We start from the raw sequence: 20,075 nt of genomic DNA, 5'->3' as shown, positions 1-20,075 counted from the left end.
GGCCAAAGTAGGAGCTCAGTTCCTAATGAAAGTAAAAAGAAAAGAAAAGCAAGTTCTATAACATATAAAAAGAGTGTGTGCAGGTGTATGCCATTTTGTGTGCTTGTGCACATTAATCAGAAAAAAATATAGGCAACTGTACTTCGTTGGAAATTTATCAAAAGTTAGAAGTGCCTCATTCTTCACGTTAGGATTCTTTGCTCTCTGCACTGACTTGCTGAGTAAGTTTATACATACTCATAGTCTCCCAAATTTTATTACTTCTTTGGTTGGTTGCTTTGGCGACTCCCAGTTACAAGCTATACATAACTTTGCAGCTGTATAAAATTGTTTAAGAAGGTATTTATGCAGAAATCCAAGAACATTAGTCTCTAGTGTGGGCTCTCCCACACTAGAGGCAGCTGGACAACCATCTGTCAGGTATGCTGTAGGGTGGATTCCTGCATTGAGCAAGGGGTTGGACTCGATGGCCTTATAGGCCCCTTCCAACTCTACGATTCTATGATTCTATGAAAAGGGAGCAGCAGCATTGCTTTAGGAGCTACCAATGCTCTAACATGAAGAAATTCCTGATAGTAATCAGCAACCATGCCTCCGGCCCCTGCCGGCTGCTGTTGCTGCAGTGCCCATCCACTTTCTCCTGCCCGCCTGGCTACTCCTACCTTGTGCCCTTTACCAGCCGCAAGGCTCCCATGAGAAGTTGGCCAAATTATCATGAAAGGTTGGCCTACGTCTCATGAGAACGACACACTTTACAAGCTCCTGTTTCAGTAGCTATGGTGAGGAGAAGCAGTGGTAGACCCAACACAGGTTGCTCTAGAGAGCCTGCCAGCTGTTCTCCTGCTGCAGCAATGCCACAGTAGGAGAGAGGCGGGCAGGCTGTGGTGGGACCTCATAGTGGGGGTAAGAGGAAAGTGATGCAATTTGTTGCTCTTCCCATTTCTCCATCTGATTCAGGTGCATTAGCCTGCCTAATGGTAGAGCCGGCCCTGGGAACAGGAGCCCTGCTAGAGGTGGCACCGTTCAAACAGGGAGCCAGACAAAGCTGTTTATTCAAAGCACTGCTCAGCGTTGTACCAGTTTCCTCTGGTAGGTTTGCCATTTTACAGATGACCCAAAGTTCCCATATATTTAAGGTATACATGGCCAGTGCAGTCCTATGGAGAATTAGGCACCCCTAAACCCATGGGTTTTCAGTGGACCTAGACACACTTAACTCTGCATAGGATCAGAGTTGCACAAATGGGAAGGCTACATAATGACAGCCTGGAGGCCAGGGTTCCTGTAACCTTAATAGCTAGGTAGAAAAATGAATTTTGGCACATGCAGATATGCCAGATCATCGCAAATGAAAGTCGCTAAATAATTTGAAGACAGGTTTGCACACGGACGAGTCTATGTACAAAATTAGTTTTCCAAAATTAGAATATGTAGGCTCCTGCTTAAGGTATTTTTGTCTCTAATCTGCCATTCGATTCAGTAGTGGGCGAAAGAAAGAAGATCAGCATACTACGACAGCCTTCCCAAACCTGGTGCCTCCCAGATGTGTTGGACTACACCCCCAGCTGGCATGGTTGGTTGGAGGATTCTGGGAGGTGTAGTCCAATACATTTTGAAGGTACCAGGTACCATTTTGAAGGTACCAAGTTGGCTGCTGTAAACTAAAGAATAAAGGCCCTCTTGGCTTTTAAATCTCTGGAGAGCCAGCTACTGCATCGCACAGGGACCCCCAACTCTGTGGGCACCCACAAAACTTTGAAAAAATTATATTTCCATTTTTTAATAGATGTACATAGATTTGTATATGACCATAGCAATGAATGCATAAGAAATGCATACAACGTTCTAGCAATTATACATAGTGTGTCATCAGATGAGCGTTGGATCACATTCTCATTACTGGCTACTCATGTTTTTCACAGGTCCTTTTGATGATGTGACCACCTTCCGCGCTTTTCCCGTTCCTTCTGGTCTTTTTTACGCAACAAAATAATCCGATTGATTTATATTTTTGAAACGAAACTTGCCGCTGTTTCCTGCTGTGTGCAGGAAAACCCGTATGATAAAAACGCCCCTTGGATGGGCCATGTGGTTGCTGCTGCTTCCTCTTTCTTCCCAGTGTGAAGAAAGAGGAAGCTGCTTGTCCCTATTGTGGGATGGCAGCAGGAGGCCAAAGTGACGACAGGGAAACGCGATTTTCCCTCCGTCTGATGACGCTCATAGGCTTCAACAAAAGTGGACCAATTATCCAAATAAGTATATCTTGGGTTAAGGAGGAAAAGATGAAATAGCTGCCCAGTGGTTTTTGCTTGGTAGTGTTAGGAACACTCCATCTGGAATTAGCCCTAGGGAATTGGTGGAAGATTAGAAAAGTTAACATGCCAGGATGGGTGGAAAAGCTATCACGTTGTTCCTAAGAGGATTATTATTGATCTCCCTCTCTCTCTCTCGATGGAGCTGGATGCAGCAGCATACATTATAAGTCCAAGTCAGTCCTCCATCCAGCCACAGACATAGTCCTACATAGCTTCAGTAAGGTTGATGTATTTTTGCCTTTCCATCCATCCAAATCTCTCATGGGAAGGAAATGAACTTCAGTGACTCAGAGCTTCTTCAGCTCATCTATGATTCAGGTGGTGGGGGATATTTTTAGCTTCTCTCTCTCATTTTGATCCGCTGCACTGGGTGCAAACATTTAATTATAATATCCAGGCCAGGGGGCGGGGCGGACACACCATTCAGAGCACAGGTGTCTGCTTGCAGACCCTTGCAGCTCCAAATCTTATCAAAGCGATGGATGGAGAGAGTGCGTTGCAGCTGATCCATCCACTTCCTTTGTAATTACTCCTGGTGAGTCACGTGGCTTGGCTTTCTATGGGTGATAGACCTGGCAAGGAGGCCTAGCAGTTGTGCTTCATCTTTGGCTTTTATAACATAGTCCTTCATTGGTTGGGTTCACACAACACAATAAGCCACAGTACGGATTGAGTATGGGTCGAATTATGGGCTGTTGTGTTGTATAAACCCAGCCGTGCTTAACAAACCCTGGTTTGTTAACCACAAGTAACTCACAAAGAGAACCCATGGTTTGTTGTTGGGTTGTGAATGGAAGGTTGTTTGTAGATTACAAACCATGTTTCAGGGACAACCCACGTAAACCCATACTCATTCGTAGTCTGGATTCTTATGTCATATGAACCAGGTCAAAAAACAGCTAAATAACTGGTGTGCTGAGGAGGAAACTTTCTTTTTTGTCTTTTCAATGGGGCACAGTGATGGTTTCTTGCCCCCAGAGCTTCAAAATCTGGAAGGCAGCTTTGTTATCCATGGTAAATACAACAGACTCTCAGGACTACAAAGCTAACAAATTTAATTTTTGTGAACCGCCCAGAGAGCTTCGGCTATTGGGTGGTATGGAAATCAAATAAATAAAAATGCAGCCCCAGGGCTCTGTGGATGGACTACACATCAGTGGTACAGCACATGTTCCATCCCAGTAGCTAAATGGATCCGGAAGCAGCTGATGAAACAGAATCCAAATTAAGGCCCTGGAGGATTGGAGTAAACCAGCCTTCCCTAACCAGATACCATCCAGATGTGCTAGATTGCAACTCCCATCACCCACAGCCAACACACCCATTCGCTCTCCTTGCTGGGGATGATGGAAGTTGTAATCAAACACATTTGGAGGGCAGCAGATTTAGGATGGCTGGAAAAGACAGTACTGGGCTAGTCAGACCAGTGGTCTCATTCAGTTTAAAGCCACTTCCTGAATAGAATGGTATACTGAATTAAACCATTATTCTACGCACACAGGGATTATTTAACATGTGCTAACTAATGAATGATTTGATAGGTCTCTCTCCATCTTCAACTAAGGTGTCACCTCCAGTTTAGATAAACTTCTGGTTCCAATAAAAATCAGTGTCGTCGTCCCCCCTTTTCTAAAATGAAAGCGGAAGAACCTCCCTGTTCTTTGCTTGTCAGCGTTGTGCATTCATAATATCTGTTAATTATATGTGAGAGCAGTCATGTTTGGCTTTGTGGTATAATTAAGATCACGGTGGCTTTATTCTGTTCTCTGAGTTGATTTACTTCCTTGGTTTATCATGCTATTGTTCAAATGAGTGCCAAAAGTTAAATATATAGTTGTTTTGCGAATGGGACTCAATGTGAACTGGGGTTGTGATTGAGGCATTTCTCAAGCAGCCATCTCTGGCAGACTTCGTATTTAAAAAGAAGACACAGGGTGCAGCAGGTTTTTCACCTATGTGTAGAAAGTACTGGGGGGGGGGGTTCTGTAAAGAAAAGAGACAGAAATAGCATGAGAAGACTAGAAGCAATATGAAGAGAGAAATCAAGAGGAAAATAAAGCAAGAGGGTTTGCCCTTGATACTTGCCTGTATGCTCCAAATCTGGGACCATCCCGAACCAGGGATACTTACTGCAATTCTGGCAAAGGTCATATGGAAACGAGGACAGGGCTCCTGCATCTTTAACAGTTGTATTGAAAAGGGAATTTCAGCAGGTGTCATTTGTATGCATGCAGCACTTGGTGAAATCCCCTCTTCGTCACAACAGTTAAAGCTGCAGGAGCCCTGCTTTCTTTTGTATCTGGTCACTCTAGTATAGCTCCTGCAGCTTTAACTGTTGGGATGAAGAGGGAATTTCACCAGATGCTGCAAGACACCTGCTGAAATTCCCTTTTCAATACAACTGTTAAAGATGTCTTGTCCTCCTTTCCATAGGGTCACCCTAGTCAAAGGCCACCATCAAGAAGCCTTCCTGCTTGGTAGAAAGAAGTTCATCTGATGTCAAAATTAACAAAGAATACCTCTTGCAATGCCAACTCCACATTTTTGAATGTTCTTGGCCAAGATACCCTCCATGGGGCCCCTCCCTTAGTGAGTCTACCTTCTCACGGCCATTGTCACCAGCTGCCATTGATCCTCATCCCCTTTCTCATCATGGTTACCACTTGCTTGCTTGACAGACAGACAGACAGAGAGCCAGTAAGCAGTGGCATCTACTGCTCCACCTTCTCACCACTACCATCGTCTGGGTCAGAGTAAGAGGTGGATAAATAGGGTGACCATATGACCAAATCTGCCCGGATTTGTCCAGGGTTTTGATGACAAATCCGGGAGGGGAGGGGAAATCCGGATTTTCCAAAGAGCAGCTCTAATGGGACTTAACAAAAATGCTTATAACTCCGTCATTTTTTTAAGATAATGACATGAAACTTGGCACGATGGTAGCTCGTAGGAAGGGCTTTAATCATACCAAATTTGAAACAGATCCGTTCATCCACTGATTTTTTAGGAATTTTTTAAAAATTGAAGTTTTAAAATTATTATTTTTAAAATTGTAATTTTTAAAGATAAAGAGATGAAACTTCGCACCATGATAGGATTTAGGTAGAGCTTTAGCCACACCAAATTTGAAACAGATCCATTCATCCATTGATTTTTTAGGATTTTTTTTAAAATTGAGGTTTTAAAATTATTTTTTATAACGTCATTTTTAAAGATAAAGAGCTGAAAGTTGGCACCATGATAGATTTTAGATAGAGCTTTACCCATACCAAATTTGAAAAAGATCTGTTCATCCATTGATTTTTAGGATTTTTTTAAAAAAATTGAGGATTTAATTTTTTTTAAAAAAATGTTATTTTTAAAGATAAAGAGATGAAACTTGGCACCATGATTGCTCTTAACAAGGACTTTAGCTATGCCAAGTTTGAAACAGATCTGTCCATCCATTGAGTTTTAGGATATTTTTTAAAGTTTGAGGTTTTAAAATTATTTTTTAAAAATGACATTTTTAAAGATAAAGGGCAGAAAGTTGGCACCATGATAGCTCTTAAGGAGATATTTAGCCATGCCAAGTTTGAATCAGATCTGTTCATCCATTATTTTTTACAATTTTTTTAAAAAGTTCAAAGTTTTAAAATTACTGTGATTTAAAACTGCTGGAGCCATATCCTTCAAACTCAGGTTGTCAAACCTCTTCTTTGGGGTGTTGCACATTGAGCAGTTTCAGCCTTTGGCATTAAGGGGATCTCCAGTCTTTAGGTAAGAAGTCTTGGGCAAGCAGGGCACCTTTCCTGTTACAGATTTGGTGGGCAGTCGGGTACCTGGAGCTCAGCAGAGGCAAGGCATCCACAAATCAAAATGACATTGAATCTCTCACTTGTTCTTTATTTCAGTGATTTTAACATTAAGATGTTATGTAGAACAGATTTGTCTTAAATGTGTGCTGTAAAATCAGACATGAGACCAAGGCTATGTTCGGGTGGGCACGCCCCCTTGGTGCTGGACACGCCCCCTTGGGGGCCGGCCATGTTGTCCTCCTTTTTGGTTTCCAAAATATGGTCACCCTAGGATAAACAACCAGGTTGCAATGATGAAAAGGAGGAGAATTTCCAGGGGGCTCTTGCCAGAGTGGGTCCCTGCTGGGGTGTGGCCCCTCAGCAGGTGTCTGACCACACCTACCCTTGACGCTGGCCCTGACGTTGCTCCTCAACAATTAGCATCTGGGCAGCAGCCAGAATGGGCAGTCACAGTCTTCACCACTATGGTGAGATGTACTATATCTCTATTTAAATTATAGTAATTATTTCTAAATTTGCCTAGGCACACAAATTAGCATATGCAAATTTTGTGCAAATTACCATCCTCTTTTGTCCTTGTTTTTGATGGTGCATTTCCTCTTTTTTGGCAATTCATAAGTGGCCACCCTACCCCTCACACATCTCCCTACCTTGCTGCCTTCTAGAGCCAGCTCTATCCATATTTCCCAGTTCTTTTCCATTTGAGAATCTACAGCCATTAATAGTCCCATGAGCTGGGGTCACCCATAGACATTTTTATTTTGAAAAATCCTCTGCCTAGAGAAGCTCTTGTATTAATGCATTCGCCCTACACAAGCTTTTAAGTAAACGTGGCCTTTGTGAAACAGTGATAAGATTAGCTTCACGGAAGATAATTTATGGCAAACCCCTGGTATTGATTTCTTTTCTCTCTCACCCCCACCCCCTGCCTTTGCTCAGTTTTGCTTCCCACGCACATGTTCAGGGTAATCTTACTCACCGTCATATGATCTCAGCCTATGACTCACCTACTCCTCCAAATCTTTGGCTTCATCACGGATGGCAAAGCACAGCCAGCCAGTTTACAAGATTTCTGCTCTTAACAGAAAATACACACACATATAAATATATTGCTACTGCCATGCTGTTCAGAGCATAGATCGTAAATGTTGATTAATGGATATCTAACCTCAAGGGAATGTTCAAATATGTGATTTGCAACCATGTAGTTCTTTTTATTTACATCTTAAACCTTCACATATTCTTTTCAGTCTCTTGTAATATACAACTTAGACTTGGAAGCTAATTTCTTCTTAATTGAAATGCATCTTAGGTCTTCAGTAGGTGTGCAAATGATTTGTAGTCAGCAGTAATGACAGTGAGCCATATCATATGCTAGTGTAGTGTAGTAGTGAGAGTAGTTGGGTAGCAGGGACAATTTATTTATTTATTTATTTATATTTATTTATTTATTTATTTATTTATTTATTACATTTCTATACTGCCCCATAGTCGAAGCTCTCTGGGCTGTTTACAAAAGTTAAAACAGTGAACATTAAAAAGTATACAAAACTGTAAACCATCAAAAACATAAACAGTATAAAAACAACGGTATCCATTTAAAAACAACAGTTCTGGGGTCCGTTAAAAAACAAACAAACTTAGCATTGTTAAAAGCTGTTAAATGCCTGGGAGAAGAGAAAAGTCTTGACCTGGCATCGAAAAGATAACAATGTTGGCGCCAGGCGAGCCTCATCCGGGAGATCATTCCAAAATTGGGGGGCCACTACTGAAAAGGCCCTCTCCCATGTTGCCATCCTCCAAGCTTCCCTCGGAGTAGGCAGTCGAAGGAGGACCTTAGATGTTGTGCGCAGTGTACGTGTAGGTTCATGTTGGGAGAGGCATTCTGTCAGGTATTGTGGTCCCAATCCTACCATAAGGCAAAGGGAGGCAGTGGCTTCAGGAAGCAGATGCTGGGAGGTGGCAGCCAAGTGTTGAAAAGAGCACCATCTCCTTCACCCAGGGCAAAGAAATGTTTTAGTCCTGCCTGGACAGGATGATGGATGATCAGGCAAGCAAAAACTTCCCTTTTACTTTAATTAAAAAACAAACAAACAGGGGGGTTGGGTGGGAATTTGCAGGCACACTGTGAATTGAAACACAGGTTGTGGCTGCAGCCACCTGCCATCTTAATTTCCCTCCATTGCCTCTGGGCCAAGATACGGTCAGAGGGTTGGAGCAAGTCTCTTGTGAGAGAAGGTTACAACAGCTGGGATTGTTTAGCTTGGAAAAAAGGTGAGTAAGGGGAGACATGATAGAGTTGTACAAAATTAGGCATGGGGTGGAGAAACTGGATAAAGAGACTTTTTTCTTCCCTCTCTCATGGCCGAGCAGGGAACTGAACCCAATCTTCTTAAATCCAACCCTCTAACCACTCTATTGCACTACCTTTCCATATATTTTGTTTCATAAGGCATCTCTTTAAATGTGAGATTTTGGAATGAGCTTACGTGTTTCTGTTTTGAGCATATTCTGTAAATGTATTCTGATTGGACCCTCTTTCTCTTTATTTTTCTAGATAACTTTTAAACAGCTGTGATTTCTTTTCTCTCAATATTTACTCTAGTATATGGGCTGTATTGAAGTGTTGCAGTCAATGAGGTCTCTGGATTTTGGCACTCGGACACAAGTTACCAGGTAAGTGGCCAAAGACTGAAAGTAGCCTCTTACAAAATATTGAATGGTACATTTTTGCTATGAAGGCATAGGTGCAGGTTATGTTTTTCCAATTCTACTGACTTTTTATGCAGTCTTTCTCGTGCTAAGAAAACACATTAGCTCAATAATATTTAATTGTATCCCATATTTTAAGTTAGCCGTATTTCATTTGAAGATTTTTTTATTTCTGGAACCATTTTTGGACTATAAACAGTTTAGCAAAGGCCAATACATAACAGAGCAGCTTTATTTATTATCTCGATCCTAAGCCTTAGCAAAATAACTGGTACACCACAGTTTGGACAATTGCGCAAGGGGGGAAAGCCATTGTGGCTTCTCTCTCCGCCCTTGCACGTGCAACAACCATTTGCATAATCCCCCATGAAGCAGCACAGGTTAGCATGTCATCTGAACCTGATACAGGCCACAGCAGGGATGGCTTTGTACCAACTGTACAACCCACGACGTGCAGTAGAGATTGCAGGGTGGGTACGAAGCCACCCCTGCCACACCATGTTCAGATGACACGCCAACCCGCATTGCATTGTGGGGAATTACACAAATGGCAGTCGCGTGTGCGGGGAGAGAAACCATGGTGGCTCCTTCCCCTTGTGCGATCGTCCGAACACGATTACTGATTTGGGGCAGACTGCATGTGAAAAAGAATTTAAGACTGTACTGAAATCTGATGGAACAGAACCTCCAACAAACTGATGTGGTCTACAGTCTGTGTTGTAACTACATGTACATGTGCACCCTGCAAAAAGTCCCTTTGTTTAAAATTGTCCAACCAAAATGCAAGCAACTGGTGAAAAAAGCCGCTAGATCAGAAGAATGTGGTTGGGAACATTACTCAGTTGTCCCAAGCCAGCAAAAAGTATCTGAGCGCTTTAATCAGGTTTCCATCTATGTAGCTAATGCATCTGTGCATCCATATTGTGACTCTCATCTGGGCCTCCTTGGATGGACACTGGGTGCATCTTTTAATGTAGATGGGGATGCACCTCTTCTTCCAAGACTTATGTTAGTTGTAGGTAACTAGAGTTGGCATGAGACCAACATGTATAATGGTCACAGGGCCATTTGAATGCCCTGCCTTGCCTTTATTTTGGCTTTTGTATGCATGGTCTGAAAATCAGTGTAGAAAGTACATTTGGTTGCCCTTTTGTCAAGCTGTTACTCAGAACATTGTGGTGTGGCTCTAGTTTATATCAGTACTAGTTACTGCAAGGACATCAGGGGGAAGATGGGGTTTGATGGTTGTTGTCGAATGCATTTTGTGTCCTAGTATAGTAAGTCCCCAGGATTTGACTCAGCAAGCAATAAAGAGCCTGAAGCAATAATTCCAGTTCCAATAATATATTGGCCACCACCAATCATATGAATGAACATCATAAAACGTCTCCATTCAGCGGGAAGCAATGAAGACAACTCATGGTTCCCTGAGGGCTACTTAAGCATGAACTATATTGTGCTGTGATGTCATCTTGAGAGCTCTGTAACTTCCTTTGTAAGTTCTGCAAAGAGACCTTTTGCCGTATTGTACTTAAAAAGAAGCATAGGACAGAGGTTGTTTCCTGTGTCAAACCTAACATGGGAGTGAATCACTGTCATGTTTCGCTTGCATCTGTTGGGCTAGAACCTCACAATTCTCTTCTCCAGTAACACACAAGTTTTTCTATCATCAAGAGCAGGCATGGGGAGCTTATGGCATCCATTACTCTGGTTTGGCTATGGGGCGGTATATAAATGTAATAAACAATAATAAAATAATAATATTATCAAGTATTTAAAATAAAAACACCTCAAAGGCTTTAAGAATTTATACTGCTTTTGCACTTTCATCTTGAATATATCTGGGAGCAGACTTTTGGTCCTTGTATGAATCCCACCCCCATAATCTGTGCCTGAACGTGTTTGGGTGAAAAAATAATAATGGGGGAGCAGCATTAGCAAATTATTCTTATTCTTATTCTTATTAATCATCATCATCATCATCATTTATTTTTTACCCGCCTCTCCGTCTAGATCAAGGCGGTGAACAACTGTAAGTATAAAATACATAAAATACTGATTAAAAACATGGTATACACTGTTAAAACATCCTAAAAACATCCTAAAATTCCACTGGAATTCCACTGCTGGAAGAGATCAGTCTTTATAGCTGATAAGACTATAATGAAAATTAAATTAAAAGAGAGGCAAGCCTCGAGCTGAATTGGTTTTTTGTATTTCCTGTGCCTCTAATTGATTGGGAAAAAGCCACATTGATCAGGACATATATTCAGTTTTTAAGAAGCATGAGCATAGTATAGGAAACAGCTGCACCAGGACAGGTTATTTGTCCACCTGGCCTGGTATTATCTGTTCTGACTGCCAGTGGACTTCTAGAGTCCCAGGCAGAGATCATTCCCATCATTTGATCCTTTTGACCATAAATACTAGGAATTGAACCTGACACTGTCTCGATATTTATTTTATTTTATTTATTTCATTTCTATATCACCCAATAGCCAAAGCTCTCTGGGTGGTTCACAAAAATCACAAACTGCAAGACACTGGGCCTGATTCTATTATGCTGTAGGGTGGTTTCCTGCATTGAGCAGAGGGTTGGACTCGATGGCCTTGTAGGTCCCTTCCAACTCTGCTATTCAATGATTCTATAATTCTAAAACAAGTGACATAATTGCTCCATCCTATACTGTCAAATGCTCTACTACTATATGCTCTACTATTGAACAGTGCTCCATTTCATAAGGGCTTTCCCACTTATTGTATCACATTAAAAGACATTCAGCAACAATTCATTCCATCTTTTTCCTAGTGTCATTAGTGGTGTAAACACTCAGTGACCGTGGGGACAATCCAGCCCCATGTTTGCATACATGTATAGAACAGAGCACAGAAAAAGCCCCTATATACAAATGACCAAAGAAAAATAAAGAACAGATTGCAAGGCCTGTGCCAAACCATTCACAGTATTGCCTGGGTGTCCAGATGCGCTTTAAGAAGACAGAAATGAGCCAAACGCATAGCAAACTGAATGTTGTGTTTCTCAGAACACTCCTGCTTTTGATGGGAGGCAAATGATGAGGCTTGCTAAGTAATCTACAAAGCTTTTATTAAGCAACAAACTTCTCTTCTATCTGAATGGAGTCTAACCTCTTGGAAACGTCCCCCTAGGCAAAACTATGCAAACTAAGCAAGACAATTGTCTGCTTAAGAAGAATAGGAAGCCACTTCTCAAACGCCTGCCCATAACATCAGAGAGCCTGGTGCAGAGGCAGGTTCTGGTGTAATCAAACCGCTTTTCTCATGCCTTCCTTCCGCCCTGTGCGTCTGAGTTTCCAGTGGACCTTAGCGTCAGCTAGCTTGTTGGGATGCTCACCTCCAGAAGAAATCATCACTTCCCACCGAGTGTGTAGGATTTGGCCTTGAGGAGATAAGCTCTGGAGAGGGCTGACTCCCAGCTGGGGAATCGCCTGTGAGAGCTTCCTCCCCCACTGGTACAGGCTGGCTGGTGTCTGGCGTGCTGCATCTTCCAGTTCTGAATCTGATTCTGATTGATTACTTGAAACATCTTCTCCCAAAATAGAGGCAGTAGAATCAGACATGACACTGAAGAATGCCTGTCAGACCTGCATTCTTGACCTGGAATATGGTTTACATATTTAAATTCCGAGATGCTGGATTCGAAAGATGATATGCCAAAGTCGGATGCTAATAAAGAGTATTACATCCAAAATATGGAAAGAGAGATCATGAACTCTGATGCCACCCAACCTGTTGATGCTCTAGAGAATGCAACATCCACCAGTGATATGTTGCTCAAACTGGCTGAGACCACCCCTTACTACAAACTAAATCGCCCACGTATCTGTTCGTTCTGGGTGAAAGGAGAATGCAAAAGAGGAGAATAGTGTCTCTATAGATATGAGAAACCTACAGATCCAGATGACAGTCTTGCTAATCAGAACATTAAAGATGCTAATCAGAATTTTACTATGGTTTTAATAAACCTGTGGCTGACAAGCTTCTCAAACGACAATGCCCCGTCTGGACCCACCTGATAACAAGACAATTAAAGAAACTCCATGGGTCCCTCATCCCTATTCAGTTCCCATGTGGCCACACATCCTTTGAACCTCACCATATGACACCAGTTGCTATTGCACACCCAGGCCATGGAAAAGTAATGAAAGGGCCCTGTGTTTCCCAGCAGGGCATACAATCCTAAAGGCTCAAACACAGAGATTACTTGTGATTGAGCTTATGGCCTGGGTTTGGCTTGAGCAGGAATGAGGAACGTGTGGCCCTGTCAGATATTGTTGGCTATGCTGATGGGAATTGCAAGCCATCAATATCTGGAGGGCAGCACATTCTCCACCAGAGCTGGAGTGACCCAATAGGAAGTGGGTCAGTTCTGTTAGAAGGCACTTGCCTATGGATATCCCTGAGTGCTGCAGATGTGGAGAACTCATAGCCCCCCAGATGTTCAACTCCAAATCTCATCAGCCCCATTCAGCATGGATAATGGTCAGGAATGATGGCAATTGTAGTCTGGAGGGCCAGAAGTTTCTCAACCTTGTACTGGAGCATATTATGTACAGTTTGGTGTCTGAGATGCAGCACCCAGTTGCACATCCCAATGCACGTGTGGATGAATATCGGATTTACACTGTGGCTACTTGTCAAGCAAGTGATACACATTGCATTTGCATGAGGTATCTGCTTCACTAGGTTGGAACAGATGTCCAGGAAAACATAAAGCCAAGGGTGGTAATCCTAGTAATAAGCAATCAAGGAAAAGGGAATATGGGGGTGGAGAGGGAGAGATGAATTTCTTACGTATTTCCATAATCAATAAAGAAGATGCTAAAATGAGCTTAAGACTGTGCCTAGTTATTAAAAGAGGCTTTTGCATTAAAGCTGAAGCAGAAGCAATGCATTTAAAAATTAATTGTTAAAAGCTTAAGTCATTAAATCTCTCATTCACAACGCTTTAATGCAGCCTTAATGGATTGTTCAGACTTGGAGTCGGAAGCTTTTTGCTGTTGCAATTAACTTATGCATATCATTAAGTTGCAAAAAAGGATGGAACAACCAACACTTGAATAAAGAGCTCACAATCATATTCTTCCTAAAGAATTAGAAGCAAACTTTTAATCAAGTGTCACAGAAGGATGTACAGTTTAGGATGTGTTCTTTAGAAACCGATTCTTTTCCAACCAGTCTTCAATGGGATGAATATGCAACCAGTCTGTGTTTATTAATACCACCTATAATAGTTGTAAGCAAGAATGAAAATATTGCAATCTCCCCTCTCAATTCTATAACGCTTTTATGTTTCGTTTTTCTAATTTTATTTGAAAACCATAAACAAATAGTAAACAGCCTCTGTCTTTTCCCCAGATATCCACATGGACTAGTGTGGCATTACACCCCACAAGTCAGTTCCCTAATGTATGTCTAGGATTTGTAATCTATTGTGATTAGAATGTTGACCTGAGTGGGTGGAGATTGAATATCTTAGGAGGAAGGAGGAGGAGGATATATAAGGTGATAGGTGTGTGTGTGTTTTTAAAGTACTTTGGTTCAAGGGAGAATTAGAGGATCAGGGTAGAGAGGGGTGTCTTTTGAGTGTAGTGTGCAGATAGTCAGTTGGTGTATATTAAACAATCCTGATAATAAAGAAAGTTCAAGAGTGAAGGTGTGAGAGAAAGGAAAGCGTGTGTGAGAAGAGAGAAAGGATTGGATGAGAGGTTTTAACAAGGGTCTGAAAAGTTTTATTATGAAACAAAGTTTGTGAACATTGAAATATTTTTTTATTCAGTTTGTTTTACTACCACAAAAATCCCACGTGTCTCCTTGGCATTTATCATCTGCAGTGATATACATATAACACCTGTTCTGACATTAATTCACCATCAGCACATAAAATTCACAGCGCATTATTTTATTCCTGAAATTATTCCTGTTTAACCCCTTTCTCCACATAGTTTGTAGAAAGGTGGTGTTTGTCCCTCACCTCAGGCTCATAAAGTGGTGGCGCTTAGCTTGAGCAGGGAGTGTCTGCAGACAGGCCTGTTGTAAAGAGCCTGTGTCATGGCAACTAGCTCCCTACCTTTCGTTGTGTCATAAATACATCACACACAGCTAATGATCCGATAACTACATTGTTTGACTTGTTTCCCCTTATGTATCATCCAGTTGACAATTATTTGGGGACTTTAATGGGATGCCAAGAGTGGGGTCTGTACCTTGGATGGCCACGTTAAATCTTGAACATGGCCAGGCAAAACAGCTAGGGGTAGGAGGCATCAGAAATTGTGGAGCTGACTGTATAAGACAGACTTTGTCTTGATTAGACTTTCTACATTGTTGATACATACAATCCCTTTCTGTTCTGTGGGTGAAGGCAGGGCCTCCGATGCTTAAAAGCCAATCTTTAACAGCATTCTTATTCTCTTACATCAGCCCACGTCCTTCTCTCTCGGTCTCATTTGGAGAAACAATAAACAAAGTGGACCAGTGTCGTGGCAAGCTTGCATCTCCTCCTCAACAAAGTTCTCTAAAGGAGCGCGGTCCCTAGGGTTGGCAAGCGTCTTGAGGTTTTGAGTTGTCTTTGAGCACGAAATGACTGTTTTCTTACTCTTTCTGGGCAATGGGAGTAGCGAATTCTTAAAACACAGGCTAGGGTCTAATTGGTGTGCGATCTTCTGTGTATGTGTGATTGCCAAGTCTGGCCCAGCTCAGTAGGTAATATGGGCAGTTGCCAGGGGGAATACAGTTCTAGGGGTTCAAGGCTAATCAAGTAAATCCCTCAAAGTCAAACCCAATTCCATACCTTCCTTAGACAACAGGTTCTGAAGTATAGGAATGTAATGTGTTCCCTTCCACTCCAGTTTTCCCAACTGCACCCCCTTTTCTTCCATACAAATGGATGAATCCAAAGAGTCCATATGGAATGGGAAAAGGGACTACAATTGGGGGAGCCCTCAAAAGAGAAAACAGTTGCTTTCCTGCCCAGTTCCTAACATTTCAATAACATGGACTGCAGTGTAGGTGCGTTGTCTCCCTGCCACAGTTTTCCTGACTGCAGACCTTTCCCTTTGCTCCATTTAGTGGTAGGGAACATGGAAAAAGAACTGAGGAAAACCGTTGAGGAGGAACAGCAAAGTACCATGGGCTGATAACCTGTAGGTAGCCTTGGGGAAGTACATGATACTTGACCCCAGGCTTACTAATTTGCAATAAGGTATCCAGAACTATGTTGAACCACTTGATCATTCAATGGTAGTATTACTTTATCTTTGCATTCCCTCCCCAGCCAGTATCTCTACTTATATTTTTAATCCCCCTAAGGCCATAGGGCTCTAGTAGCCTCCATATCCTACAAGAGAAGTGGGCAAGAAAGTAGATCTCCAGGGCAGGATCTACACTACTGCTTTAAAACAGTTTATAACACTAGTGACAACTGTTGGGGTCCAGGACACACTCCATATACAGTTTTCAAATTGTTTTGAAAGTGTCACATCCTGCTTAGTGTAGATCTGACCCAGGTATTTTATACTTCAACACAGCTTTCCTGACAAATTGGGCTTTTGGGAATTGAAGTCCAAACCATCTGGAGTTCTACCTTCTGCCCTCCCCTGCCCTACAACAGACATCTGTAACCTCTGCAGAACCTTTGCATCTTTAATCCCAACCTACAATATTGGCCCCAGTTTTGATTTTGCAGTGCATCCACATTGCATTAAGTTTGCACCAGTGAACAAATAACCCACGCCCAGGAAGTTCAAGCAGAGCCAGACTTGTATCTATTCTCTGCTTTAAAACAAACAAACAAAAACTCATAATTATATGTTAGGGTAACTCAAATTCCATGCCAGAAAAAGAAGAAGCTTGCAATCTATATAAATTATCCAAATGAAGTACCATTAAATATTTTAGTTTTGATTTTTGCATCATTTATCCTACTGCTTCCAGTCAAAATTGCTTCTCTCCCCTGAAAATCCGATTGACATAATAAATCTTTTAAAATGTATTCATGTATTACTTTGATTTTTGATCCTCTGTATTTGCAGCCACGAGGGATGCAAACCTCAGAACAACCCCTGCAGAGTAGGCCAGAATTATATCAATATTACAGATAGGGGTTGAGGCTGAGAGAGAAAGAGTGGCTTGCCTACGGCCACATTCGGAAAGGCAAGATTTGAACCCAAGGCTTCCTAGCTCATTGTTCAGTCTTTTCATTACTTCTCTTTAGATGGTGCAAATATTTCCATGGGAGTACAGATTTTGGGTTGTTTGAGAAGGTGTTTTCCATTGGGCACTAAAAATAATGGAGACCACTTAGTAGAAAACTTTGACTTCCCCCTGGCAGGGGGAGGGAATTACTGGATTGGATAGCTGTTCCCGAAGCCCTGCTATTTTTCGGCTTTCAAGAATGAGAACCCTTGTTATCAGGTTTGCTTTGGACTTATTCATTCTCCCCAGAGGGTCTTGGATGAAGCAGCTGAGCATTCATTTATTGCCAGATTTCGGTTTGCCCCTCATTTCCCCCCTCGTTCAGCTTCTCTGTGTATTTTCCCTACATAACAAGCTACTCTGTTTCATTCACTATTGGACCCCTGTATATGCCTGAAGAGAAGTTTTTTTACATTCTTATAAAGGCCAATTTAGTAGCTAGGAGTCTGGCAAGTCCTTTTTCTCTGATTAATTGTTTGCAGGATGGGAATTAAACCGAATGTAATATATTATTATTATTATTATTATTATTATTATTATTATTATTATTGCATTCAGTTTAATAATAATTTATTATGTTCAGATGATAATATTTATATTCATCTTGCTTTTCTACAAAAGGTACCCAAAGCAGCATACAACATAATAATAAAACCATATAATATAATCCGTATAAAAATGCAAGCACAACAATTTCTAAAACCAATAACAAAATACAGCCAACACTTAAAAACAAAGTGAAACAAATCTAACATGGACAAGAATTTTTTTAAAAGTTACACATTAAAACTATGAACAATAAAACTAGGAGCTACACATTAAAAACCCGTTGAAATAAAACTATATTGAATTTCTGGCAAAAGACCCAAAGAGCTTTATCACACCAGCGTTATACTGTGCAATCGCTGCGAACTAATCTGCTTTTATTGTGAATTACTCTGAAGTTTTCCAGTTTATAATCTGTTTTGACTGTGAAGTACTCCCATGCATCCTGCTTTAATTGTGCTATTAAGGGAAAAGAATCGAGGTATTTAGGTACTAGATTTCAGGCGAATCATTTGTTGTTTTCCGAGTGGCCACTGGGGGCGCAGGATCATGATTAAAGAAAAATTAAACAAATGCTTACATCTGCGTAAGTTTTAAAGACATCAAAATTGGCACAGTAGTAGATATTAAGGAGAGCTTTAAGCATACCAAATTTGAATTGGATTGGGTCATCTGTTGATTTTTTATGATTTTTTACATTTCCCCCCTTAAACCCATTTCCTGGTATGCAAAGGATCTTAGGAGCGCTGCCGCCTTGGGTGTGATTTAGCTAACAACAACAACGGCGATAGCTTAGCGCTGTGGGGCATAATTTGAGGGAAACAGGTATGTGGGATGAAGCTAAAAGAGAGAGCTAGATGAATTTTAACTCAAAGTGCATTCAAGAGTTGTTTCACCGTCACGGAGAAGGCCTGTCTTTCCTGCTTAGTTGTTGAATCTCCTGAGAAGGCAACAAGAGCAAGATCTCTAATACATCTTAATATCCAGACAGATTTATATAGCAGCAAGCAGTTGCCATGGTAAGCAGGTCCTAAACAATTTAGGACTTTAAAGGTGTCTTTTAGGGCTTTAATGACTAGAACCAGGGCCAGATCTACACCAAGCAGTATATAACGCTATGAAAGTGGTTTGAAAATAGTATCTGGAATGTGTCTGTGCCGAATATTTCTCCCATGAGAATTTTGACCATTCTCATTCAATTTGATAGAAACGAAATTGCTTTCGAAAAGGAATTCAAAGGAGTTCAAAAAAAGTTGCTTATTGAATCAACAAATTGCAGCAAATACAATTTGAGGTCAGAGAACCCAACTACTAGTATATAGACTAAGTTGCTTTGAAGAAATACGTTATGTAGTGTTGTTATTTTTGCACCTGATAGTCTGAAAATTGAAGTTGCCATGTAGGATAATGGGCCAGTGGGCATTGTTGACCTATTTTCCAATGACTATATATATTCATGGTTGCAATACTATTGATGAGAGTTGTTCCCTGAAATTAGTATTTTTTAGTTGAAAAAGTTTGCTGGAGTTTAACTGTGTATTGATCATTGCTTTTCTGTCAGCCCCCATGTGCTGTCTAACATGTAAAGCTTTTATAGAAAAACAACAACACACACATAGAGTTTACAGTCTGATTCTAAGGACTAGGTATTCTCCCATGGCATTCAAACACCAGCGATTCAGAAGTAGAGTCAGTGACTTTGGGCAAAGCTACTGTAAGTTCTTTCCCCCCTACATAATTGTGATGAGGATAATTAAATGCTACATTCCATGCCAAAAAAGAGAATCTGACTGATCTTATATCAGATGTTTCTTTGTTGAGGCATGGGGAGGAGGGGATAATGCAGCATGCCATTTGACTATATGGTGTGTAATTTATCTGTCTTTGATGTAGGCCATTAAATGCCACAAGCACTTTATTAGCCATCTGTTTTTTTCCTCCATCTGGAGAAACTCCACAAAGAGAATCTTTAAAAAAGAGGACAGACAATTAAATTTGGGTGGGAAGGAAATGGTATTAGATGTTAAGGGTGTTTTTTCATCCACTTTATATCCTGCCTTTTCTAAATAAATAAATAAATAAATACTGCTTAAGGCAGCTTAATGTTCACAACAACTCTGCAAGGTAGGTTAGTTTGCTAGTGATTTGCTCAAGGTAACCTTATACAGCTGCCTGGCTAAACAAGGATTTGAACCTGGGCTCCTATATCCAACTCTACCATACTCTTGCTCTGGGAGAAGGAATATACAGTGAAATCTATCTCAGGTTGGAAGTCTTTTGATAGAAAGGGAACTGCATCTCTGACTGCAGCTCCAGAGTGCAGCAATCATATACTTGAAAGAGGCAATGGACATATTTGATGTCTGCAGCTTCTTGGCATGGGAGAACCGGGGATAAGCCAGCTTGAAAGGGTTCTCTGAACTCCACTTTGAAGCCTGTTTTGCTTCGCTCCCTTTTTTGTTTTGTTTGT

The 20,075-nt window shown here is 41.2% G+C and overlaps 1 protein-coding gene across 1 annotated transcript in view; it reads left to right on the top strand.

Moving 5' to 3' along the window:
• SHC4 (SHC adaptor protein 4) overlaps window positions 1–20,075 on the top strand; it is a 42,532-nt gene that overhangs the window by 6,411 nt on the left and 16,046 nt on the right. Inside the window, exon 2 of the mRNA XM_063142148.1 lies at window positions 8,718–8,788. Coding sequence (XP_062998218.1) covers window positions 8,718–8,788 — 71 coding nt within the window. The remainder of the gene's footprint in view (window positions 1–8,717; window positions 8,789–20,075) is intronic.

This window comes from Elgaria multicarinata, chromosome 16, assembly GCF_023053635.1.
Source record: "Elgaria multicarinata webbii isolate HBS135686 ecotype San Diego chromosome 16, rElgMul1.1.pri, whole genome shotgun sequence".
Classification (NCBI taxonomy): domain Eukaryota; kingdom Metazoa; phylum Chordata; class Lepidosauria; order Squamata; family Anguidae; genus Elgaria; species Elgaria multicarinata.
This window is presented reverse-complemented; position numbering and strand designations above follow the sequence as displayed.